This window comes from Falco biarmicus, chromosome 6 (assembly GCF_023638135.1).
Source record: "Falco biarmicus isolate bFalBia1 chromosome 6, bFalBia1.pri, whole genome shotgun sequence".
Classification (NCBI taxonomy): Eukaryota; Metazoa; Chordata; class Aves; order Falconiformes; family Falconidae; genus Falco; species Falco biarmicus.
In genome coordinates, this window is record NC_079293.1 from 41767808 (window position 1) to 41793764 (window position 25957).

The 25957-nt window shown below is 41.7% G+C and overlaps 1 protein-coding gene across 4 annotated transcripts in view; it reads left to right on the forward strand.

Annotated features, from left to right (window-relative positions):
* The window catches only part of AGPAT4 (1-acylglycerol-3-phosphate O-acyltransferase 4), a 79953-nt gene that overhangs the window by 45955 nt on the left and 8041 nt on the right, over positions 1–25957 (forward strand). For 3 of the 4 annotated variants that reach the window (XM_056343664.1, XM_056343666.1, XM_056343665.1), the window contains 5 exons: positions 7345–7506; positions 9749–9902; positions 16512–16614; positions 18772–18847; positions 24059–24257. In XM_056343664.1, the coding sequence (XP_056199639.1) occupies positions 7345–7506; positions 9749–9902; positions 16512–16614; positions 18772–18847; positions 24059–24257 (694 nt within the window). The remainder of the gene's footprint in view (positions 1–7344; positions 7507–9748; positions 9903–16511; positions 16615–18771; positions 18848–24058; positions 24258–25957) is intronic. The other variant, XM_056343667.1, reaches the window with a different exon arrangement.

Genomic DNA, 25957 nt, shown 5'->3' on the forward strand with positions numbered 1-25957 from the left:
ATGCTACTGTGGACAGCAATGGATGTCCTAGGGAACAGCTGAATCCTGACTCCTCCTGACAGAGGCGGCTGCAAAAAGCTGTAAGGGAAGCAGGAGCTGCCTGCCAAATTGGCTTTCTGTAGAGTTAGAAACATCACAGCCCCAACAGGACGAAAATTTGTCCACACCAGTGTTTTCTAGTAAAAGACAGGGCAGCTGTTATGATCCTGAACCAGGGTGACTGTGATGGTTGTGTTGTGGATGCTCTGCTTTTCCACCCCATGCTGGTGCAATGGCTGGGGGAGATGCTGACTCCGGTGTCTGTGTGTTGCTCTGTTGTGTAAATAGAGATGTGGTTTTGGTGACAGGTCCCTGTGGTCTGCTGTGCCCTTCCATTTTCCTGCCTGTGACATTCCAGTCTTAGGACTTACCTTCTTCTTAGTGGTGGACAGCATAGCTGCTGTATCAGCATTTGAACACTTTAGTAGCATTTTGTTTCTTCAAGATGTGCGCTAAGCATCCCTTTGAATACAGACCCACTGGACACCAGAACTTGAAATCAGGACAGAGGTGTGTTCTGTGGAGGGAGGTTTTATTCAGGACTTACACCAAAAGCACGTTAATATGCTGTCTGCCAATATTCACTGTACCCTTCTACTTCATTGCTTGCTCTCTCCAAGCAGTGATAAAATAGCTTTTTTAGTAATTTCAGTAACCCTTTTTTCTGAGATGAAGACATTTATATTAGCAAAAATTGCCTGTGCTTTAAAGCTAAACCTGCTAGTTTATCTGTTCATCTTCTGGTATCTTGAGTTTCAAGTTATTCATGCTGATGGTCTTTCTACCTTGGCAAAACATAAACATTACTCTGAGTGGCTCATTATGTTGGCATCAAAATATGTGCATTTCTGAGAGCCCATAGTTGTTTATTTCTTGTCAGGGTAGACAAGGCAGAAAACCATTATGAAAAATTGGTTGTTAACTATCTTGCTTTAAGTTTCTCATAAAAAAATTGCTAAGCACATGTAATAAATTTTAACCCTGACTAACTGTTCCAATGCCAGGAAACCCAAATTTTATTTAAAAGTTGTTTATGCCAAAGCTTGCTGTTGGAAAAACTGAACATGCCCCTAAATATAGGTGTGAGAAGATACTTTGGTAGGTTATTGTATGGCACCAATAGGTGTGTGAACACAGTAGTTTGCTTGTACATTTTAATATATTAATAGATTTTAAACTAGGTTTGAAGGGGGAAAGGGATAAAACCAGACTTGCTAGAGATAAGCCTGGGGGCGGCACGCCAGTGTTTGAGATCTGGTGTGCTAGCCCGGTCCTTTGGTCTGCCATCTCAGTGGAGGTAGGGGATGGAGGTCCGTGTGACAGCAAAGGTGCAAGGGTTATTGATGTGTTAGAAACCATGGAAGTGCCTGAGAATGGTCACATAGGAATTAGGGCTTCTCCCCCCAGAAAGGTAGCGGGATCAATAGCCAACTAATGTGCATCTACACCAATGCATGCAGCATGGGCAACAAACAGGAGTTGGAAGCTGTTGCGCAGCTAGGAAACTATGATATAGTTGCCATCACAGAAACATGGTGGGATGACCTGCACAGCTGGAGTGCTGCAATGGATGGCTGTAAAATCCTCAAAAGGACAGGCAAGGAAGGAGAGCTGGTGGAGTAACCCTGTGTGTTAGGGAATGTTTTGGTTATCTAGAGCTTAATGATGACAATGGTATTTGTGTTTGTGGGTAAGAATCAGGGGGAAAGCCACCAAGGCAGATATCATGGTGGGGGTCTGTTATAGACCACCCAACCAGGATGAAGAGGCAGACAAAATATTCTGTAAGCAGTCTCACGATCACTAGCCCTTGGTCTTGTGGGGGACTTCGACTTAACAGATGTCTGCTGGGGATACAGCAGAGAGGAAACAGTCTAGGAGGTTCCTGGAGTGTGTGGAAGATGATAACTTCCTAACACAGCTGGTGAGTGAGCCAACTAGGGAAGGCACCCCCCTGGACTTGTTGTTTGTGAACAGGGAAGGATTCGTGGGTGATGTGATGGTTAGAGGCTGTCTTGGGCATAGAGGTCATGAAAAACTAGGTTTTGATTCTCGGAGAAGGGGTGGGGGTGGGGGTCAGCAGAACTGCTACTTCAGAATTCCAGAAGGCAGACTTTGGCCTTTAAGGAGACAGGTTGACAAAGTCCCTTGGGAGGCAGTCTTGAAGGGCAAAAGAGTCCAGCAAGGCTGGACATTCTTCAAGAAGGAAATCTTAAAGGCGCAGGAGCAGGCTGTCCCCATGTGCAGAAAGATGAGCAGGTGGGAAAGACGACCACCCTGGCTGAACAGAGAGCTTTGGCTGGAACTCAGGGAAAAAGGGAAATTTTATGAGCAGATCATTTTGAGCGCTGTCATGTGGCATGTACAGGACAAGCAGGAGATCAGGTCCAGTTAGCCCAAGTTTGAAAGGCAGGTCCTGCTTGACTAACCTGATCTCCTTCTATGGCAAGGTGATCCACCTAGTGGATGAAGAAAAGGCTGTGGGTGTTGTCTGCCTGGATCTCAGTAAAGCCTTAGGCACCATTTCCCACAGCATTCTCCTGGAGAAACTGGCTCCTCGTGACTTGGACAAGTGTATTGTTCACTGGGTAAAAACTGGCTGGACAGCCAAGCCGAAAGAGTGGTGGGGAATGGAGTTAACTCTAGTTGGCAGCCAGTCACAAGTGGTGTTCCCCAGGGCTCAGTGCTGGGGCCAGTTCTGTTTAATCTCTTTATCATTGATCTGGATGAGGGGATCGAGCGCACCCTCAGTAAGTTTGCAGACAACACCAAGCTGGGGGCAATGTTGATCTGCCTGAGGGCAGGAAGGCTCTGCAGGGGGGTCTGGACAGGCTGGACCGATAGGCCGAGGCCAGTTGTATGAGGTTCAACAAGGGCAAGTGCCTCGTCCCACACTTGGGTCACACCAGCCCGACGCAGCGCTACAGGCTCAGGGAAAAGCGGCTGGAAACTGCCTGGTGGGAAAGGGCCTGGTGGTGCTGGTCGACAGCCAGCTGAGCATGAGCCAGCAGTGTGCCCAGGTGGCCAAGGTGGCCAACAGCGTCCTGGCTTGTATCAGAGACTGTGGCCAGCAGGACGAGGGCAGTGATCGCCCCCCTGTACCCGGCACCGGTGAGGCCGCACCTGGAACCCTGTGTTCAGGTGGGGGCCCCTCACTGCAAGGCAGACACTGAGGTGCTGGAGCGTGTCCAGAGATGGGCAACGGAGCTGGGGAAGGGTCTGGAGCACAAGTCTGATGGGGAGCGGCTGAGGGAGCTGGGGGTGTCTAACCTGGAGAAGAGGAGGAGCAGGGAGACCTTATTGCTCTGTACAGCTACCTGACAGGAGGTTGTAGTGGGGTGGGGGTCAGTCTCTTTTCCCAAGTAACAAGTGATAGGGTGAGAGGAAACGGCCACAAGTTTGTGCCAGAGGGGGGTTTGACTGGATGTTATGAAAAGTTTCTTCACCAAGAGTGTTGTCAAAGCATTGGAACAGGCTGCCCAGGGAAGTGGTTGAGTTACCATCCCTGGAGATACTTAAAAGCCGTGTAGATGCGGCACTTTAGGGACATGATTTAGTGGTGGACTTGGCAGTGTTAGGTTAAGAGTTGGACTCGATGATGTTGTCTCTTCCAACCTCAATAGTTTTATGAATCTGTGATCCTAAATTATGTATTTGTTCATGTAGGCAGCCAAAACTAAATTATTATTTGTATTTAATACAGCATTTTAGCATGTGCTTGGGCATACATCCTCTAAAATATTGCTATGTTAACCTTTCCAACATGGAAAAGTTTTATTCAACGTGAAGCATTATAAATTAGGAGCCTAACTAAATTTCTGGAACGATGGCTTCGAGGGCCTAAAGAAACACATCTTTCCATCTTGATGTCCCAGAGAACATACTACAATGGAGTGCTACATTTCAAAAATAGGGCAAATGGAATCATCAAAAGTATGTCAATGCTGAGGGCAGCTTGGAGAGCAAATAACCTATGAGGCAAAGTGCTGGTGCTGCTAATGGTTTGTAGCTACAGTGCATTTGTTTTGAAACTGTGGAATAAATTCGTTAGACATCCTTAGCTTGCAGCTTGATTTTATGCTGCATCAAGAGGCGATGAATAACTGAGGCTGGATGTATAAATCAAGAGTTTCTTTCGGTGACAGCATAGCTGTGCAAATGCATCTGAAGTAAGCTTGTAAAAATACTTTTTTTTAATGTGATGTTATTGCAGTCATTCACGAAAGGAGAACTTCATGGGTATTTCCACCTGAACACACTTGGCCAAAAGAAATTAATCTGTATTAAAATGCTATTACTGTAGACAGGTTATCCCCGTCCAGTGATAATTTCATTAAACATCTGTTAAGAGTTACACAGTTCTGAGCACTGAAAATGTTTGACTTCCTTCATCAAGGCACCTTACATGGAATAAATCAGCACTTCTTAATGAATTTATTCTGTTGAACAAGCTGAATTTGAAGGTTAGAGGTGAGTGTCACATACTTAGCAAAGCACTTTGTTAAAGGTAGTAGCTGAAGTCAACCAGAGCTACGTTTTTGCCCTTGGATATTTATACAGGAGCTGTGCATGAGTAGGTGACTGAAACAGAATAGGTTGTAGCTCTAGTTATTTTAAGAGAAGATCGTAGCTTCTGAGGGGAGGCCTAATGTATTCCTCCCACATGAGAGCTATTCTTGCCAGTATAACGCACTAAGGGGTTTCCTTTCTCTAATTAGTTCTGTGTCATTAGCCTTTCTTCTACTTCTAGGATTGATGGGGCGCACAAAATAGCGTAAGGTGCTTTAGTTTCTTTTAATGTACATCTAAGAAGTTGTACTCTCGTGTGTCTAAAAGAGCACTTTTAAAAATGCATCTGCACAGAAAATTATGAGCGTGTGCCCTGAGGAAGAGTGCAAACATCTATTTGGCTTTTGTGGTTGTACCTGCGCTCTGTGACACCTTACCTCACAATATAATTTCTGTGGTTTACCAGGGAAAAAGAACCAAAACGGTGGCAGCTTCTCTCCTGCCCCTTAACTCATATGCTTTTAAAAATATGCAAAACATTAGAAAATAATAGAAAAGTGAAATAGTTACTTTAACTTCTTTTTGGACTAGGATTCCTGTGTTTTAAATTCTGGTAGGGAGGACTACTGGATTGTTTTTTCTGACTCTGTGCTCTGGAGGCCCTGTACATTCTATGCAGAGCACATTTGTATTTGTTCATGGTAGGTTTTGTGATACTGAACACTTACTGTAAATAAACTTCAAGAGCATAGGGTTTTTTTCTTTTCTTGGAGGGTGACACTGGTTGCTTTTTGCCTCATTGAGCATTGGCTCGTGCTACGCTGTGGCTGATGGCTGCCCTGGTTGAGGCTGAGGTAATCTGTAGTTCCCTAAGGTTTTAGTCCTCCCTGCTGGGCTAGAAACACTTTACATGACTGTTGCGGTTTCTGGGGCAAAGCCTTGGCTCCACTAGCTTCCTCAGGCATGTACAGGGGAGAGAAATGGAAGAGCGTATGAACTGGTCTGTGAGCTTTGAACGAAAGCTGTACTGTATGTGGCCTACAACAAAAAATGCTCTTTGGAGGCTTTTAAAGCTGTATGCTAGAACTATTTAAACATATTTTGGAAATGAGAAAATGACTGGTATTAAGAGGAACTGAGAAATGGAAGAACAGTAGTGTGGAAGGGCAAAAGAGAGAGCTAAGGAAAGTCATGGGAGGAAAGCCTGTTTCTCTGTGGCCAGTTTGGGGAGCTGGAGGAGGAGGCTGGGCTCTGTGTTACTGCTGCCATGCAGTAGGGACTGATGTCCAACATGGCTTGAAGCTGAAATGGCAAAAGGCATGCTGAATCCTATGGCTGCTCCTTGTGGGAAAGTGGGGTTTGGACACCTGATCTGGGCTCATCACTGAAATTCTTGAATGGTCGAGAGGGAACACTTCATTACAGAGTGTTAAATCATTTGATGGTTCCTGCATTCAGGAATACTGCATAACAGAATTGTCTCATGTTATCTTCTGCTTTGCTTCTGTGTAACAGTTGATAGTGAAGCTATGTGATGTGCACTTGCCTTCCAGTCTTAGGAGCTTAATTATTTAAGGTGTTTTCTTTTTCAAGGAAGAAGAGCAGATGATAGGAATAAGCCGAGATAAAGAATTAGGTCAAGTCTCTTCCCCTGGTAACCAAATGAGCAACAGTGACCAAAAAAAAAAATTTGTTCGTGGTAATTTCTACAGTTAAAAATTCCTACTTACTCAAATGCGATGTCCTGAAACTCATTTGTAGAGCATTTTGATGAGATAGCTTATAATGATATCTTCGATAGAAACTGGACTACAATTGCTCCACCTGTCCTCTGAGAAAATGTCTCTGGTTTCCAGGAAATGCCGAAGCAACTATTTCTATACACACACACACATGCCATTTTATTCTCTAAGTAACGAAGTGAAACAGAAGACAACTCACCAAGGCAGGCTAGCTTGGAGGACAGGAAAGGAGCAAGTGGAATAATTTCTGCTGCACAAAGGGATGCCAGTTTGAGATGATCACGGAGTTAAATTCTGGAGTAGAACTTGAGATTTGAAACTTGCTGAATGCTTGATAAACCATAGGCTGCCTGTGGAGGATCTGGACAAACACTTCAGTTCTGTCATGCCTGTGAGACAGGAACAGTACTTCCCCACCAGGAGTTTGCTTTGAGACAGATTCATTAGTGGAAGTATTTATGCTCTTCCATAAACAAACTTAAACGCAAATTAAGTATTTTTCTTGCTGTTGTTGTTTCTAGTGTTGTTTAAGGTTTATTCCATTGGTAAACCATGTGCATGCATCAATATATAGTTGTGTATCAATGGCTCTGTGACTCTGCTTCTCATTCAGAATAGATTTTTCCTGTCATGGTGGGATGTACCAGCTTTGGGGAGAAGTGTAACTGTAAAGTATCTTAAAGGAACTTGAGTTGCCACTGCCCATGGCCCCCTTGAATTAAGAATTTTGATTTATGTGGTTTGGATCTTTTGCATAGATTCCTCAGTGGTTGAAGGAATTTAGCTTGTGGTGTTTTGGGTTTCAGGGTTTGGGTAGGATAGACACACACACATATATTTAATTCTGGAAGTCTTCTTTCATGCATGTGTCTGAGATTAGATTAGATTATTCTGTCGTATGAGAAAAACTTATTTGTTTTGCTTTTGCACTGGTGTTAAAAACTGGGACTGGTCAAGATCGAATCAATACATTAGTGTCTAACAGTGCATGTGTCATAACCACAGAGAACTCTTCAGTGGCGTAACTGTTTTACTTGCTCTGACTGTCCTGCAGAGTTCCAAAGTGCTTGCAAAGAAGGAGCTCTCCTACATGCCTGTCATTGGCTGGATGTGGTATTTCCTAGAGATAGTCTTCTGCAAGCGTAAGTGGGAGGAAGATCGGAAAACAGTCATGCAGAAGTTGCTGAATCTCCGGGACTACCCTGAAAACTTTTGGGTAAGTGATGACCAACAAGTGGAGTGTGAGGTTCTGTAGTGCTTGGGAGGGATGAAGGGCATAGACAGTATGTGATGGTTGCCAGGTTGCTCCAGAGAACTGTAATTCACGAGCTTCCTGGCAGTATCAGGAGAATATTCTCTAAGAAATGAACTCTCTCTTGAATTTCTCATGTAGTAGTCTGTCTTGCCTCGATTCTTCCTCTGTAGTATGGAGCCTGCAGATGTTATTCCAAAAATGTCTCCACTGTGATCCATTCGGTAGACTTTGTGGTCCTCTAAATACAGGAGCCGGAGAGGGGTAAATGGTGGTTCATGGTGGTGTAACAGATGCACGTGACAATGTTGTATTGAAACACATTAGCTGTATTCTTTACCTAAGCTCCCCTCGTGCCCTAGATGGCAGAGCTCATACTAGTATTTTCTCCTTCCTTTTCCCTGTGATCCTGCCATTCCTGTGAAGTCGCTAGCTCAGATGTGGCCCAGTAGAAGTGGAAACCACAGATAAGCACCTGGTCTGGGGCCATTAGGTGTGTTACAGGGAGAGGATTGGTGCCACCTTTCTGTAACAGGAAAGTTATTTTTTGCATCACCATCATTTTTTTGGTATTGAGCTTGTCTGGCACTTCCTAATGTGGGAACGCAAAGCCTTTGAGTTTTTTCTCTTCTCAATAATCAGAGAAATTCTAGTTCTTTTGAGCTGGTGATGGTGAGAGAGGGATTCAGTTAAGGAAATGGTATTCTTAAGCAGCCTCTCAAAAGCCTATAGAAACTGTTGCTTAGGAAGTGGCTTCCTAGTGAAAGATGTATATGCTGTGTCTCATATTTTCAGAAACAAAACTTTTTTTTTTTAAATTGTCATTGATTTAAATAAGAGCTAAGCAATCAAAACTAAGTTCTGTGCTTCGAACGATTAAATGACTTCCAGGCAGGACATTGTCTAGTAAAGGAACAATTCTTGGTTTCTAGTCCCAGCCTCTCGCACAGGGATTTGCTTGTGCTCTGTGACTCTTAAAAGGTGTTGAATACCTTTCTGTACCACCTACGCAGTTCAGCTCCAATTCGTGAGCACAAACCACCAGCATACTCTGTATGCTGCTGTAGAGGGATTACTAAGGAGGAACTACGCCTGCAGTAAGGGAGATAGAGTTGCTGACATACACCAGAGGTTATTGCAGTGTGGACTTTTAATCTGCCTTTGTATCATGACATAATGTCAAAAGGCACATCAGCAGCACTTTGGAAGGTAGAAAGACAGAGCATGCTAATGGGGCTAGGAGAATTTTCTCATCATTTTAGGTTTCATATAGCTGTTTAACATGATGCATATGATCATTGACTAAAAGTGCTCTTAGATGATCTGGAACTGAAGTTGGCTGCTTGGCTAGTTTCTTCAGTCTGTCTTTGTTGGCTAAATCTTTGCTATGGGTTATGAGAACTTAGCTTGTGCAATTTGGTAATGCTCCCTGATGTTTTAGTTTGCATTCAAGCTTGGCAGAAAGCATGTGAGCAAGTGGTAAATCTCCAAAAATCTGTTTTCTCTCCTCGGCCTGCCAGTGGCAAAATTGTAATCATGCATGTCTGAGCTCTGAGGCTTGCATCTACTGCCTTGCATCTGTTACCAGCTCGGGCATTGGCATCCAAGTTACTGTCTGCAGTTGTCAGTGGTCCTCATGCCATAGTGAAAGCAAGTGGGTTGGAGTGAGGGCAGACAAGCTGGGCACTGAAACATCTCCTAGAAATGCGTTTGGTTTAGACACTTAGCAAGTTTTAGATATCATGACACTTGAATACTTCACCATCAGTGAGACATTTGCAACAGGAGGCATGCTTGAAGTGTTTTCTAACATCTCCATCATTAGAGATGGAGTGACCTGTTTAGAGAAATAGTGTAATTTTGATAGCAAGAAGCAGAGCAGATGTTAAAGCCTAAAGGCTAGATAGAGTTCAAACAAGAGCATGGCAAGTTGGATGGGTGCAGGTAATTGAGAGGGTTTGGGTTTTTGGGCTGTGTTGTATTTTTCTGTTGTTGGTGGGTTTTTTTGTTTGTTTGATTGGGTTTTTGGTTCTTTTTTTTTTTATTACTGCAGGGCAATTAAATTACGTAAATGAGTATGTGGCTACACCTGTCTTTGCTAGGAGTGTTCATTTGGGCTGTGCTGTTGGGAATTAGAGAGGCCTCTGGTTAGACAGATGTAGCAGACCTGAGTTGCTGCCTAACTGTAGTTCTCTCTTGGTTTCAGTTCCTGATTCATTGCGAGGGCACAAGGTTCACAGAACAGAAGCACCAGATTAGCATGCAGGTAGCCGAAGCCAAAGGCCTGCCCAAGCTCAAGTATCACCTACTGCCACGAACGAAAGGATTTGCTGTCACCGTGCAGTGTTTGAGAAATGTAGGTAAGGAAAGTCACAGGCAATAATGCTAAATGGTTATTTCATCTAACTGCTGTCACTTTGCCATGCTCTTCTTTTCCTTGTAGCATATGTCCTAGCAGAAAAGCCCTGGGACCCTTCTGACCTTTCTTCCACTAGCCTGCAAAAATTAAAGATTAGGTTTTGCTAACAAAGTCCTGGGCTTCTTGGTTATTTTTTTTAATTGTTTTGTTTTGTTTTCTGTTGCTGTGAGTCTGCATCGGGGGATCTCTAGTTGCATGTTTCATACCTATTACCAAAGGGTAATATTTCTTGGTATTTACTAAGCAGTCCTGTTCTAAATTAAGCAAATACATCACTAGAGAATCTGAGGCCCTGTGTCTTAAATTCTCGTGGTAAATATCTGCCTCAAATAACACCATTTAAAAATCAAAAAATATTTTGCTTTAAATTTCTGTCTAGATGTATTTTAGAGGTTCTCCATGGAGCTGGGGGAGTAGAACTTGACTGAAGATACATGTAGGTGAAACTTTAAAATAAATTATGTCTACATTACAGAACATGAGTAAGTTTTTCTTTGTTAACATTGTTCTGAACCCCCCACCCGCCAGTTATTACTTGCGTTTGCCAACTTTAAAGTGACATCAGTAAGAACATGGCACATGTGCCTTTGAAGTGATTTTTCTTTGACTAACACAAACCATCAAAGTCATGTACATTGCGATGTACTTCATGGGCAAAGGAAAGACAATGCTGTGTATCCATAATGCTGCAGTATCTTTGGGGTTTGGTAGATTTGTGCGTTGTTAGAAGGCTGATATAGAAGAAAGACAAAGTGGTTAGTGGTTTAGAAGAAAATGTTCTAGCTTTACTGAAGTTAATGTCAAAACTTCTTTTGTCTTTGAAGACATGTTTTCATGTGGCATATCTGGGATAGCTGCTGTAAAAAAAGCTTTGCAGTCAGCTGTCTTGCTATCTGTCAAGTTTTTTCTACGTATCCTCTTGCAAGTCAGGTAGATGATAGCACTGTTCCAGCTTGTCAGACATCCACAACTTCCCACCCCTAAAATGGATAGCATAGCTTGGATCTATCCTGATATGAGAAAAAGAGGTAAGTTATGTGCAGCATCTAGTAACTCCCTTAAGGGCACAGTTTAACCTTTGCTTTGAATAAGGGTGACCGTTTTGCTGAGGGTGGGAGGAGGAAAGCTTGGAAACATAGAACATCTGAGTCAAAACTCTTTGACCCCCAGTGCCCTGAGCTATGAATCAGAGACAGGTTATTTTGGTGTCAGTTTTGTTCTTTTCACTACTCTGTGTAAAGCAAGTGAAACATGGTATGATTGTGGACACGTAGGTGATTTGTGGGAAAACATTTCAAAAGGAAACAATTCTAGTGAACCCAAGTGGCATTTATAAAAAGTTTTGGGCATTCATGTAATGCACTACAGTAACACTTCTCAGGATCCTGAATATTTGAAATACCTTCAGAAAAAGAAGACTCAGATTCCTAGATTACTTATATGCTTAGGGAAGTGTATGTCACTACCTCATTCCAGAAGCTGGGACTTGCTAGATTAAACAGGGTATGGCTAATAAGAAGGTAGTATTTCCCTGTGAGGGTTCAAGGAGAAGCACAGAGAGTCATAACTTCTCATAGATAGTTTTTATTGAAACTCTATAGCTTAAAAACCCAGCCAACAAATCTCTGAGGGAAACAGCTGATGACCCCAGACTGGTGTTAGAAATTCTGGGTATGCTGTTATACTTGACTTGTTGCTTTTTGCAATGAGAAGGAGATAGTAAGTTACGCGGGGTTACTATATGTGTCTCTCCTGCAGAGACAAGGAATACATGTGAAGAGCATTTGAAAGACCTTTGTAAACAATACCTTATTTTTAGAGCTCCTTGTAATATTAATATGGGCAGGAAGTCCACAAATGTGTTTTTAGTAGAGAGCATTATGGAAGTCTCTTTTGACAGTCCATAATCTAGAAATGTAAGTTCTATCTAGAAATTATTCCTTTCTTGCATGAATACTGATAGGATTTGACCACTTATCTCTGTTAACCTGCACTGACATTTGGTGCCCATGTTATAGCAGTAGCGTATTGTTGTAGGTGTCAGTATATGAGGAGGCTGTATGCTGTAGTAATTTGGGCAATTTTATTTTTTTTTTTTAATATTTATGTTGGTAAATAGTACTGTTCGACTTGTTCCCTGTAAGTCCCCAAGTCTCATTGTTAGGCTCTACCTTATAATGTGGCCTGGCAAGTGACTTTATCCCTCTATTAAAGCCTCAAATTACTTGTTCCAAAGAGCATCAGTGTGACTGCTGAATTGCTGCTCTGCCTGTGGCATCTCTAACGATCTACAGGAACGACTCTTGCAGGCTGACCTCTCTCTGGTGATACAATTCACATCCATTTCAGTTGCCAGGTTTGCAGTGGGGTATCCCTGCATGTCTCTGAAGGGAGAGACTGGTGCTGAGCTGCCTGAGCCCATTCTGGGGGCTGCCACTTAGGCTGATGCACTTTCTGCTCTTCCACAAGGGGTGGTGGGCCTGGCTGCAGTGCCTTGCTAAGGGAGGTAGGTGCAGCATGGCATAGCAGCGGAGGCAAGCCAGGTGTTTGGATCCAGTTCCAGGCTGGGTGTGACAGAGGTCAGTGTTTCCTTTTTCCCCTATTCTTTGTTCCTTCTTTCTGACAAAGGGTGTGGTTCAGCCTCTCTGAGGCTGTAGTACTATAGGATGGATGGATGCTGGTTTCTGTGGCTGGAGAGGTAATTCACCCACAATAGCAGTGATCACAGATTGGTCCTTTTTGAAACTTTTTATCAATTCTTAATGCTACCTGGTGCAGCAGTTTTGTGTTTGTTGCAAACAGGCATTGGTGACATCAGTTTGACAAGTCCCTCTGTTTTGAAAGACTGAACTTCAGAAGTAGTTTATTTATAATGTGCATACATGGGAAACTACCTCCATACCAGTGGTGCCATATCTGTCAGAATAAGCAGGTGTATTTGGATTAAAATATTTCACACAAAAGAACAGGAAAAGAACCTGCCCTCGTAACTAATTTCTTTCATAAGTGATACTGGAATTCTTTTTAGAGACTTACTTTCACAAATTCGTTTGATTCTTGAAGGAGTGCTTTTAATATTTTTATGAACTTGTTCTGCTATTTTTATCCGAGGCCATCTCTACTAGTTTTGTAGTACAGACACAGTCCCCAGAAACTTCATTTCTAGAAAGTGTTTCCTGTCTTAAGCTGTTAGGTTGTGGAGTTTGCTATGTGTACTGTTCATAGAAGCAAATGAAAATACAGATCTGTTTGTAAACCACTCATCCATTACTTACAGTAAAAATAAATGTCATAAATACTGCAAAAGATACATTAACTGTTACTTCTTTTGCCTGGCTATGTATCAGACAGTTCCTTTCAGCTGTTTCTATTTAGTTAAGACTTGTATTTTAAAACATGGCTCATGATGGATTGTAGGTAATTCCCAGTTGTGCATGCTGGGAACTACTGTCCTAGAGGGAATGCATGAGAATAAATTCCAGGGTGATGTTCTCACAGAGTTCAATATGACGGTGTTTGGGAGTTTTGTAAAGACTTTTTTTTTCCCCGTGAACTGCACTTTAGTCCTGGATTGTTTTCAGTGTTAGTGAGGCTCCTGTCATCCTCCTGAGCAAGCTGCCAGGTTTGGGAGAATGAATGATTTTTGACCAAGAGCAGTGAAATCAAAGGATTGTGTCAAGGTGGCCGTCATACCAGCAGTACAGTGAATTCAACCATTTCTTCCCCTCCCTTTCCCAGTCTTCACTTCAGACCACTGTGTGCTAGTACAAAGCTGTATGTAGGCGTACTCATTGCCTATAGATTGATTTGTCAGATGATCATTCTGGCATAATCCACCATGTCCACAAAATAATGCATGAAGTTTGAAAGGACTGTTGAGGTAAGAAAAATCCTCTCTAGATATGTAATCCGAAGATTTCTTAGGTCAAAATTAAGAAATTAAATTCTTACGTATGTAGCGCTCTGTCAGAATGCTGTACAAGGAACCAGAAGTTAAAGATTGGAAAAAAAGCTGGGCAGATATTAGAAAACAAACAAAAAAAAAGCACCCCTTTTGTCACAACAGCAATTCCGATGGAAAAATTTTGTTTTCAGTTATGATCCGTTCTGAGCCTTTGCAGAAACTTCCAAATACTGAATTGTGGTTGGTTTTTTTTTAATGAAAAAGATGTTTTAAGGTAACTCTCTTGAGAATTTTTTTTTATTTCACAATTGAAAGAAAACTTCTCAAACGCTGCCTAAATTAGTCTGAGAGTGAGACAGTTACGTTTTCAAGATACTGTGGAGGTATTTTTTTACTTGGTTTAGAACATGAAATTTCTGGACTCTTCAGCTTTTGGATGAGAAGGTCATGAGATGTCAAATTCTAATTATGTAAATACGAAATACACATTTAATGAGAAACTATTCCAGTGTGTGACACAGCACACTAGTGCTGCTTTGACTCTGGAAGCTTTCTGGCAAATTTTAATTCTGTGCAGTCTTTTTCTTTGACACTTCTACTGTTGTTCTTTTCGTATACTTTCAAAATGGAAAAGCTTAAGTCTTCCTTTATTTTCTGTATGGATGTAACAGAGGTTTGTTTACTCCTGCATATGCTGTTATTGTCTTGAATTTGGCACTGCTTCACACCAAAAGATTTCAGTGTGATATTAAAAAGGACTGGACTGAATACCAAAACTACAGATCGGTTACAAATTGGAATGGGATATTTTTCCTGGAGTGAACACTCTGTGTTCGCTCACTCTGTGTAGGGCCATCAGCACATAAAGATGTTCCTGACCAACTCTGCAGAAGTTTTTTCAGAACAGGAGAAGCATCTTCCAGTGTCTCTGAACAAGCACACAATTTGTATCAAAACTCAAAGTAGACATCTTCTAAGAGATGAAAGAGTAAGTTCTGTGTTCATCATACTTTCCTTTACTACATCCCTTTTGTTGTTAGAATAATCTCATGCTATTAAAGAATGAACTAAGAAGCTTACCCTGTATAAACCAACTTGAGCTCTTGTCTTCCTTCAATTACATTGGATTAGTAAATTAGAGTAGATTAGTAAAATCCTTCTACACTAAGAAGCTTAAAAATGGAGGTAGATAATTTCTTCAGAAAAAGCCATTTCCTACTTACATTGTACAAGGGAGAGTAGTGTGCTTGAACTAGATTTTGGTTTATGTGTTGTAGTTTTTATTTTGGGCTAAAAACCTAACTTTAATAGGAAAACAATGAGGGATACAGCAGTGGCAGGGTTTTGGCCTCTGTTTTCAGGATTTCCTTGCAGCACTGAAGCTACTCTTCTGTTCTGTGCTATGAGCTCTGTTTTGCAGTAACGAACGATGTGGTGAGTTTGTGGGGGCGGGATGTTGTGGTGAGCCTATATTTATCTTTCATAGCTATAGGGGCTTCAAAACCGAACACAGATCTGTTCTGTGTAATAAAAGGCTTTGTTAGGTGGGTCAGAAGCTCTCACAACAAAGATTTGTCGCGGTGTGTGTTATGGCAGAACTCTAGAGCCCAAAATGTAAAATATGAGAAGCTACATGTGAAGTGCATATTAGTCACTTTTGTGACCAAAAAAAAGTGCTGTCATTGATCTTGGAATTCGTACCACAATGCGCAGTTAATTTCAGTGTCAGGAAGATGAATTGCTTTCTGGTAATTTTGTGACATAAGGAAAATAGTATCTCTAAGGATGTGTTCAAAGAAACTTTTTTGAAACACTTCATGTGGTTTAAAACAGGGAACACTTTTTTTTTTTTTTTTTTTTTTTCTGTAGAAGCTGCTTGTTTATGCTGTCTTGGTTTAACTACAGACCACCTTTGCAAACACTTTTACTGTTACTACACAGAACTGCAGGAGCAGCATTCTTGAGGCTGAAAGTTTGGCTGCAGTTTTGTTCTGTGGGATTTGGATGTTATATTCCTCACGTGCAGCAGCCCAGCTGACACAGGTGGTCAGTTAGTCTGTCTCTGCCTTTGCCGTACAAGTGCCTCAGTTATCAAATAATGGGCATGAAGGAGACGACGTTTTAAACCCAATTCATGGCTGCATTAAGCCCTCTTGCTGTAGGATGTGTCCCACGTACACACTTTACCCATTCTGAGTCAAACTGTATATATTTTTCATTGTTTATAAAGTGTGTATCTGCCTGGTTATTTACCCAGATTTGCGGGGGATTTGCGTCATTCACAGTAAGTGGAGAAAGCTAATAGTTTTTCAACCATTTGACTCCTAGGATGTCCTAGGTATATTCACTGTCAGAAACTGTAACTGTGTTCCCTATGCCCAACATTCTGCACCTGATGGGGAAGGAGACAAGGGTGGAAAGAAAATCTTTCTGTTCTACTGGTGCAGCTCCTGAAAGGGTCACTGCTTATTTGGCTTCTTAAAGTGTGCATGTTGAATGTTCCATTGTCGTCTTTACCTTGGTGACAGCTCACACTGTGGTGCTATTGCTGATGACTTCATATTTAAATATACTCCTTGTGTGAGAGAGAATGACTTACTTCCATTTTATTACTACAGTAACCACATAATCTTTCTCTTCTTGTAGTTTCTGCTGTCTATGATTCTACTCTCAATTTTAGAAATAACGAGAATCCAACATTGCTGGGAGTTCTAAATGGAAAGAAGTATCATGCAGATTTATATGTAAGGCAAGTAATCCATATTTTAATTACTTTTTGGTATATAGGAGTGCATACTTACAATCACAATAGCATAAATAAGGAAATATTTCCAAGTAGGTAACAGATAGCAAATCTCTGCCAACCTGGCTTAACGAAACTGCAGATAAAACTCATATGGGATGGAAGGGTTTCTTGTAAAGTTCTGTGACTATAAATATGTGGGGACCCTATAAAAGTGTACAGGATCTTTTGGTGGTTTTGTTTTGTTTTGTTTGGGTTACTTCTTTTTTTTTTTTTTCTTTTTTTTTCATTTGTGTGTCTGTTTGTCAGCTCAGCAGCAACAGTGGGGCCTCACTCACTCTGCCAGAATTCCAAACATCTACTGAGTGTTGGGAGGGAGTAGCTTTACAACTGTCTCTGACACCATAGCTCCCACTGAGGTGGAGGCCGAGCTCAGGACCGTGCCCGTCTCCATTTGGTGTAGTTGGTGTATTTGACTGCTACTCACTCCCTGCCAAGAAGGCGGTTGTTTAATGGAAAGTTACCTGCATTCTGTATCATTAATGTTTCTATAAGTGACGAAAACCCCAGTTGCTTCCCATAATCTTAATGAGAATGGGCCAATTCCAAGGCCCTTATTCCCAGGCCAGGTTCTACCAGCAACACCCATGCTGCAGGTACTCAGAGTATGTGATGGTTTAGGGTTGGAGCATAAGAGCCTAGAATTAATCCCACAAGTGACCAGGAGTTCATCATAACGCCTTTATAGCTATAATTGACAGGTCCAGTTGGTTTATGTTAGGTACCAACATGCAGTAGAGTATGCTGGCCTTTTCTCCTCACCTTCCCTTTTCTGTCTGTTTGAAAAAAAATACTTTCTTCAGAACTGATTTTGTGCAATGATAAAAAGAAACTTTATCTTGATTCCTGGACGCAACATGAGTTTGCATTCCCCCTTGGGTCTCACAGGTAGCTCAGCCTAGTGGCCTTTTGTTGGTGTACATGGCCTGCCTAGCTAGTGTTCATGGAGGAGCAGCTGGCCCTGCACGGGCTGACCCTTCTTCCAACAGCGTAGAGGTGTGTGTCTTGCTGTGTCTCCCTTTACACCCTTCCAGCCTGCTGCAAGTCAGTCTGGCAGAGCATGGAAATTGCTTTTCGTGACTTGGGTTAGCTCTTTGGCCTTCTGTTCTTTGAGCTTTCTGAAAAACTCACAGGCAGGGTGAACCTCATGGCAAAATTTCTTTTGGCAATTAACTGGGGAACATCACAGATGTTCTTCAATATCATCCATATTTGCTTATTGAAGTGCTGTAAGTGTTGCACTCAGTAGGAGTTTGTAAAATTTGGATGGCCTTGTTTGTCTCTGCCTAAATTGTGTTGGCTTCTAATGTTTGTCATGACTTTCTTAAATAAAGGAATAAAATAGTAGTATCACATCTCTTAATCTAAGTTTGTGTCCCAGCTGTGAAAAGTGCACTCTCCTGTGCCGAAGGAAGTTAATTTGATGTTGCTCTTAATGGATATTAATTAAAATACATGCTATACTGAAAAATGTAAAATTCTTAAATATGATATTAGCGTATCTAAATGATGATGGCAAGGGGATTCTTTTCTGTCACAGGATTATTGACCAAAATTCATGAAATATGATGAAAACTTTTTTTTTTTTGTCAAGAGAGGGTTTCCCAGTGATAGCAGCCATTTTGCTGGAAATTATCCAACCAAGCTGCACATAACAAAAATTATAGAAATAGGAATGTTACCTCAGAAATACTAGAGTGCTTTATGCTTGGTGTAAGGAGAAGAGTTCGGGATTTTTGTCTAATGCCTAGCTGATTAAATACAGACCTGAACTCCATAGGTAGCATAATAAATTAATTCATTCAAAAACTTTGTTTGGAAACAGAAAATTGCAAACCTTTATCTAGAAAGTAGCTCTAGTGAGCTCAAACATAATGCATTACTATTTCAGAAATCTAAATTTCTGAATTTCCGGTGCATCTAAAAACTGAAGGTGGCTGTAGAAGCAAACTATACTTTGCTGATCTGGGAGCTGTTACCACAGATTAAAGGTGGAAAATGTAGTGAGTCTCCTTTCAGATGGATAATTTGTCTGTGTAATATAAGTGCTTTTCATGGAGCTGAAGTATTTGATACTCAATTTCTCTTGTTTGCCATTGGCAGGCGGATTCCACTAGAGGAAGTCCCAGAAGATGAGCAGGAATGTTCTAACTGGCTCCACAAACTGTATCAAGAAAAGGTTGGGTTTTGTCTGCACAGCACTTAAGAGCTACTAATGCTCAGTTATTTCTCTACTAGTAGACCTTTACAACGTGCATGTGTAGTGGTCTTGCTATGGGGACTTGGGGTGGGTTGTTTGTTTGGTTTGTTTTCCAGCATGAGTGCTGTGTTTCCCCAGACATGAACTGGTCTTGTGCTGTCAGTCATGATTGCCTTTACTTTGTATTTGAAGAGCAACAGAAAGAAAACTTAAGCAAGCTTCGATAGAGTAGTTTTAAAATTCTTTAGAAAGTTGCATAAGGTTACAAAAAACACTTTCTCCTGGCTGGTAGAAAGATGCCCTTCCCCTTAAGGGCACCTCCTAAATCAAGTAGTGGGCTAATGAGGTATGTTTCGCTTTAGTGTATTACAGGTTTTGTGCCTTGTTTTACCCTGTCTTTTTTACCAAGGCAAAGATCCAGCGTTAATAGGACAGGCTGATAAATTGCATTCACATTGTGTGCGTAGAAGGCATGCATTTAAGATTCCCAATTACATGGGATGGGGACAGAATAATAATGACTGTGTGTTTGTAGATGCCTGCTGATTTATATTATTTTATTCCAGATACTTTCATATGCATCTTTCAGACTTTCAGAATCTGTTTCTCTTGGGTTTTGTTTCTATGAACATATAAGCTAATGGTTGGGGGATGCGGTCTTCGAATACAGACAGCGCTCCCGTATCAATCAGTGGGAGTTGTGGGTGTGCAAGGCACGAGGGCCTGGCAGCTCAGTTTGCTTCAATGAATTGATCTAAGTTATGTATCCGGACTGGAATACAGCAGTGCTTTGGATTTAGAAGTGAATAGAATATAGCTACGCTCTGGTTTCCTCTCACTGGGGCAGCAGAATTCTGCTGTGCCATTCGTTGTTCTCTACCCAGAATACGATGTTAGCATTTCTGTATTGTCTGTGTTCTAGTATTTTTCAGCTTCCAAACTATGCCTGTTTCTGGTTTAATTCATAGCCCCTCTTAGCAGCTTGCTTACAGGAATGCGAAAAGTAAATGTGTGTTGAGGCCTAGCTGTACATCTACTAGCTAACCTCTCTTGTAAATTGTGCCACGAACACCTAATTCAGAGATAGCCCCCGACACCTTTCTGCACAAAGGCGTTATGTTACCCATGGGTCTGTGGTCTCTACAGGCATGGAAATGTAAACAGTCCTTTCGCTGAACAGTACAAAAGTCCACTTCCTGTTAATTTATCTGTTAACCCTGTTTTATGTTCCTAAGAATTGTTTGGACATTTGCAAGACAAGAACATAAATCAAATGAGAATGTGGTGATTGTTATCCTGAATCCCTTACTACGTAGTTTGCATTATTGCATTAATTCACTTCAAAGTTTTTTTCTCTGTTACTCCATCTTTGGCAAACACTCAGTTATTTCTAGTGTAAACAGGGCATGCATCTACCCTGCTTTCTTCATAACAGCGTAGTTTGCTGGTTAGTTAGATCCATAGTTTCCTATTTAAGTATAGCAGGAAGGAATGTGTGTTCAGTTTTCCTTTCCATTAAAACCTTTTTGGCTGTGTGGCATTTTTTCGATTGGTTGTGGGTTTGTTTTTTTCGGGAGGTGGTTCCTCTTCCTTTCAGCTGTTTTACATTAGCGAAACTGTTAGTTCATTGCAGTCATTCCTGGTTTACACAAGCCCATATCTCTGTAAAACCATACTGGGGGAATACAGAGCAGGGGGAACTTCTTCAAGAGTTCTGAGATGATGAAAGCCCCCACCTGCAGGGTAAAAATGCAATTCTGTTTCATCTTTCTGCCATGCATTTTAGGTTGGATAACAAGCAGCATTGCCACCTAGATGTTGTTTCCAAAAATGAATTGTTTCAGATTAATACTTTCAGAGTCAGCAAATATTTATGGTAAAATGTACAAATCTGTATTATGTAGTAATTCATTGCAGGATAGACAAAGCAGGGGATGAATGCATTTTTTTGTGGTAGCACTCCACTTTCTGTTCCAAAGTCAGACAAGGTATGCATACTACTGAAAACCAGAACCTCTATTTTATCTTGCATTACTGTTGTATGTGCCATTGCTTAGTCTCACTGGTTTTCATAATTTTGCAGTACCTTCTCAAGACTTGCATGCTGTGCACTGAATTACGCTCTAGTAGCATGGTTTAGTAGGTGGGTGTGCCACAGGTACTGAGGTTGAGGCTGGAGTGCCATGCACTCATGATGATCAGGCCACAAAGCTGTTTGAATGAGTAATGAGATCAGCAGTTATTGGTCATGAAGGGACAAGACTTCTTTTTTACTTCTTTTTCCTCTTTTTTTTATAATTGCCATTAGTAAAGGAGTGAGAGTCATTGAGAAAAGCTTGTTCCGTTCTTTTTTACCTCGTTGCCTGATCTCAGTTACACATACCCATGTACCTCAGTCTGAGATACTGCTCTCTGGGAATCTGGTGTGTTTATGTTCTTGCTGCTCATCTCTTCATTTTCTAGTTTAGCCACTGCTGCAAATGCAATGAACAGGGCCTTGCCAGGTGGCAATAGCACCATGCTGTTCTACACCAAACACTGCGCTTCTTTTTTCAGACTTAGAGTAAGCACCATGTCCACATGCTTCTTCCTCACCTGGTGTGAATTTTGTCCTTCTGCAGATGGCCAGCGCTGTATCAGTTAATGCCAAATTATGACAGAGTTGCAATTTGGATTGCACATTGCCTTTATTTTTTATTTTTTTTTTTGCCTTTTTTTTTTTTTAAACTGCCATTGCTTAGAAAGGCTCCCTTTGACTTCAAGGACCAGGTTGAGCATCTTAGTGCCTGGTCTGAAGGAGTGTTGTGTATTAGTCACAACTCTGCTAGCCCTTGCATATTTGTTTCCTTTTTTCACCACCTTACAGCCTCAGCACCTGAAATAGAAATTCTGCTTGAGAATCTTGATTTCCATTAAAAAGAAAGCGAGCCTCTAACTCTTCTTACTTGTAAGAGAAGCATGGAAAACAGAGCATGAAAATATATGCCGAAGTGCCCCAGGGAGTTAGCAAAGTACAACTGAAGAGGGGAAGTGCACAGAACTCCCATATTTGGGAACAAAGGATGTATTTTTGGATACTCATTCTTTGTGAGCTTCCTGATGAAAGGGCAGTGGCATACCTCTGCAGTCAGAGCTCCCTGGGGAAGGAGGAAGAATCCAATTAGCCTCTCGCAAGATGATTGTATTCTCTGATTTCCCCCCACTGCACTACCCGCCCTGCTGTCTGAAGTAACTCAGATTTGGTGGGCTATTAAAAGGAGCATGTTTCTATGCCCAAATATGATACTTTGGTGGGTGGCACAAACTGAAAACAAGCTCTGTATGCAGGGGAATCAAAGGAACGTAGTGTGGACAAGGTGTTTGAGGGAAATTTTGAGGTACGTCATGGGTTTAAATGCTGACTTGAGCTGTTGGTAGGTACCATAGGCACCCTTGCAGACAGATCAAGCCACAGATCTGCAAGGAATGTGAACGTTTTTAAGGGTAAGGAATCGTAACTGAAGAGCTGTTCCCCACAGTGACGTAAAACAGGTAGTGCAGGTGATGGCATTGACATTGTTTTGCCCCTTGGATACTTCTTCCATCTCTTAAAACTCTTGGTGAGATGTGGTCAGCAGTTTTGCTGCCCCTAATGCCGTGCAGAGCCAGTAAAGACAAAAAATGCTGTGCTTGTTTTAAGTGAGTCTATCTGGCTCTCTGTAGTAATGGGCCCTCTAATGGCGATACCAATAATAGAAAATCCTAACTTTTCTGGGTAATAAGAGTATTTAGAAACCTAATTGTATATAGTAGAATTCAATTTACTGATGATTAGTAGCTCTGTGTTAAACCAGTCATAAACCAAAATCCTCAAGGCACTGTAAAGAAAATTTCATACGCTGTGTAATTTGTTGAAGACAGCTAATTAATTGGCCGTAGCAATCCCAGTATAATCTAGCTCGCATGCGCAAAAGAGTCATAATTTTTCTAATCTAAATAAAGAGAGTGCAAGGCTTTAATTACTGTGTAATCTCTTAAAAGCTAAATGTTCCCTTTGAAATAGATAAAATGCTAGCAGCCTATAATTGCTCAACTTGCCATTAAATAAGTAAAGAATTGTCTCTGTCAGCTGGAGCGTAAGTAAATGTAAAATCATAGCATAGTAGAAATAATGTTCTTGTGCTTGATTAGGACAATCTTGGCTTTGCCAGAATTCTTGGAAACCATCATGAAGCATTCCTTTCTTTGAAGAAATTTAGTACTTCATTCTGACTAAACTGAGGTTCCTTTTTATGTCAGTCTAATGCTAACTTAATTAATTAACCAGTTTTATGCAATAACACAGACTAATAATCTTTGGGTTTGGACAAGTAGGAAGGGTTCCCCACCCCACCCACCCCCCCCTTTGATATCTTGGGTTGATCACAATGCTGTTCACCCATAGGGGCTCTAGAGGAAAGTACTGAATTATAAGTCTTCTGTGCTTCAAAAACCACACACCACCAAACAAAAAAACAAACCCCACCCCATTACCTCGCTTCTATTATGCTAAAAGGGAGCGTCCTTTGGTCAAATCCAGTGAGAGATTCTAAACTGTTTGCATGCTCCACTGTCTGTAGAGAGGTTCAGCACCCAAACTTCCATACTGTTCATGGGAACAAGAGGAACAAGACGGCATTTGTGGGACAAAGCAGACTGGAGGGGGTGGTGTTCTTTGGACTATAGGACGAGATGGTGTCTGCTCACCTTTTCTGACATGGCTGTGGATGCTGTTCTAGAGCAGTGGTTGGAGAGAAAAAAGGGAACAGAGGACTGGCTGCTGAACACAGAGCCCAAATAATTCTCTGGCTTGCCAGCAGTATTTGGCCAGTGGCTGTGGCTCTTGTTGGAGGTTCAACAATGATGCCTGCATTGCTCCAGGAGTGTACATCTCCTCACCTTCCTTGTTTTACTGGGCTTGTTATGCTCTCCATTTTTCCAGCTTCTGTGCATTGGAGAGTGAAAGAATATACACATTAGTGTAAGCTTTTTTCTTTTTTCTTTTTTTTTGACTGTGTTCATTGACTTCAAAGTACAAGCTTTCCAGCCGTGACTTGGTGTTTGATCTTCCTCCATAGTTACAAGCATGCAGAAAGAGGAATATCAAAGTCAGGAACGGCTGGTTTTGTTAGCAGATGGAGATTTAATTGTTGCCCTCCTTTGTTCTACTAGGATGCATTCCAGGAAGAGTACTACCAAAGAGGAACCTACCCAGCTGTTCCTATCATACCACCTCGACGACCATGGACGCTTTTGAACTGGCTTTTCTGGGCCTTATTGCTGCTATATCCTTTATTCAAGCTGCTCATCAACATGATCAACAGTGGATCATCACTGACATTGGCTAGTTTTGCATTTGTCATTGTGATGGGTAAGTTTTTTGAAACAGATTACTTACAGGATGACTGTCAGATATAATTTATTGAGGCTTATGAAATATAAACACAACTTGTGAATTCAACAGACCAGCTTTAGCCTGGAATATGTTATGTAGATTTGTTTGTTTGTTTGTTTTGGTATAGTTGTATTATTTTTTGTAAGAGCTGCATCCAAAATTTTGTTTCTGTAGGAATCAAAACGGTAACTTTCCAGTAGGTTGCCTGCAAAAGGCTTTCTTTTCTTGTGTAGTGCTGGGTTGTACTTTGCCCAGAAAAGATGCTCAAGGATGACTTACTCTGTTGAGAATTCTTTCATCTAATCATAGTTCAATGTGTCAGCCACTGGAAATCCATCAGCTTGTGATTTATGGACAGCCTGTTGTGGCCATCTACTCTGACTTATGTAGCACACAGCATAGACTATCACAGGTGATTCCTACAGTTCCTGTGGTAGTTCTGAACTGCCTTGGTTTGTCTTTAAACTAGCATGTTATTTAAGAGGAAAAGGAAAACAAAACAAGCAGCTGGCCCACAAAAAAAGGAGGGACATCTCATTTGGTGTCCTTCATGGAAGCAGGAATCAGGTCAATTTGGCAAATAACATCGTATCTGTGTGTCTGTGCTTTATGGCATATTGGGTGCCTGTTTGAAGAATAAGTTCCCTTCCAGAGTAAGCCATACACATACAGTTTAGTTGAGTGACGTCACACCCCTCACCCCCCACCCCAAGTCCTATACTATCTTACTATCCGTGGCCTTTACAAATAGGTCACAACTTTGCTTTATCAAGAAGTGAGGGAAAGAACCTGTAAAGAAAAAAAGCTGTGATGCTACTAAGAATGGACAGCAAAAGGGCCCTTTTTTTTTTCTTGCTGTCTTACTCCCCACTTAGCTTGCTTGTGCTCCTAGCCACAAGGAAAGATTAGTAAGCAGGCTGCTGTGAGTCCTCTTTTGAATACAGTGATAATCCAAAGGACTTGTTCTCAGGTTATTCGTACGCTGGAGCTAACAGAAGACTACAGTCTGCTGCCAGAATGAGCACGAGCTCCCAAGCTGCAAAAGCGCAGCTGAGGAGCGCATTAATAGTGAGATTAATGGCCCACTGTGCAATGTGTATTGCTGCCCCATACATATCCACCACGTCTGTGGGATGGTGCAGGTCGCAGTCCTCCGCAGCTTTTGAAAGACCCCTGTGCTTAGCAACAGCTCTGTTCTCACCGAATACTTGGTGTGATCAGACCCGTAGTGCTTGTAATTGGCTAGGATTTGCAGCACGGCAGAAGACAGTGTTGCCTGTAGCAGAGGCTGCCACCTCGACTATTAGATACAGCCTATTAGATTAGGTTTAGATTAGACACAGCCAGCCAGCTCTTGCTGATGAGCAGGCAAAAAGAAAGATGATACTGTCACTTATTAGCAGACAGCAGCTGCCATGAAGAGTGGGGGGAAGAGAATCTGTGGGAGTGGAAGGAAGCTCAGTCCTCAGTGAAAACAAACAAAAAGCAGAGTTGGTTTATCCTGGTCACTTAAAAGTGGATGTGTTACTACTTGCCGGAAGAGCAACAGTTCCCACAGTGCATTATTGTCTGTTTCTGGTTTACTATACCCCTTCAAAAGCAATGCTACTGCTAATTGGGAATCATTGGTCTCTTTCTGTGGAAGCATCTCAAAACTTCAGCCAAAGCTGTCACAT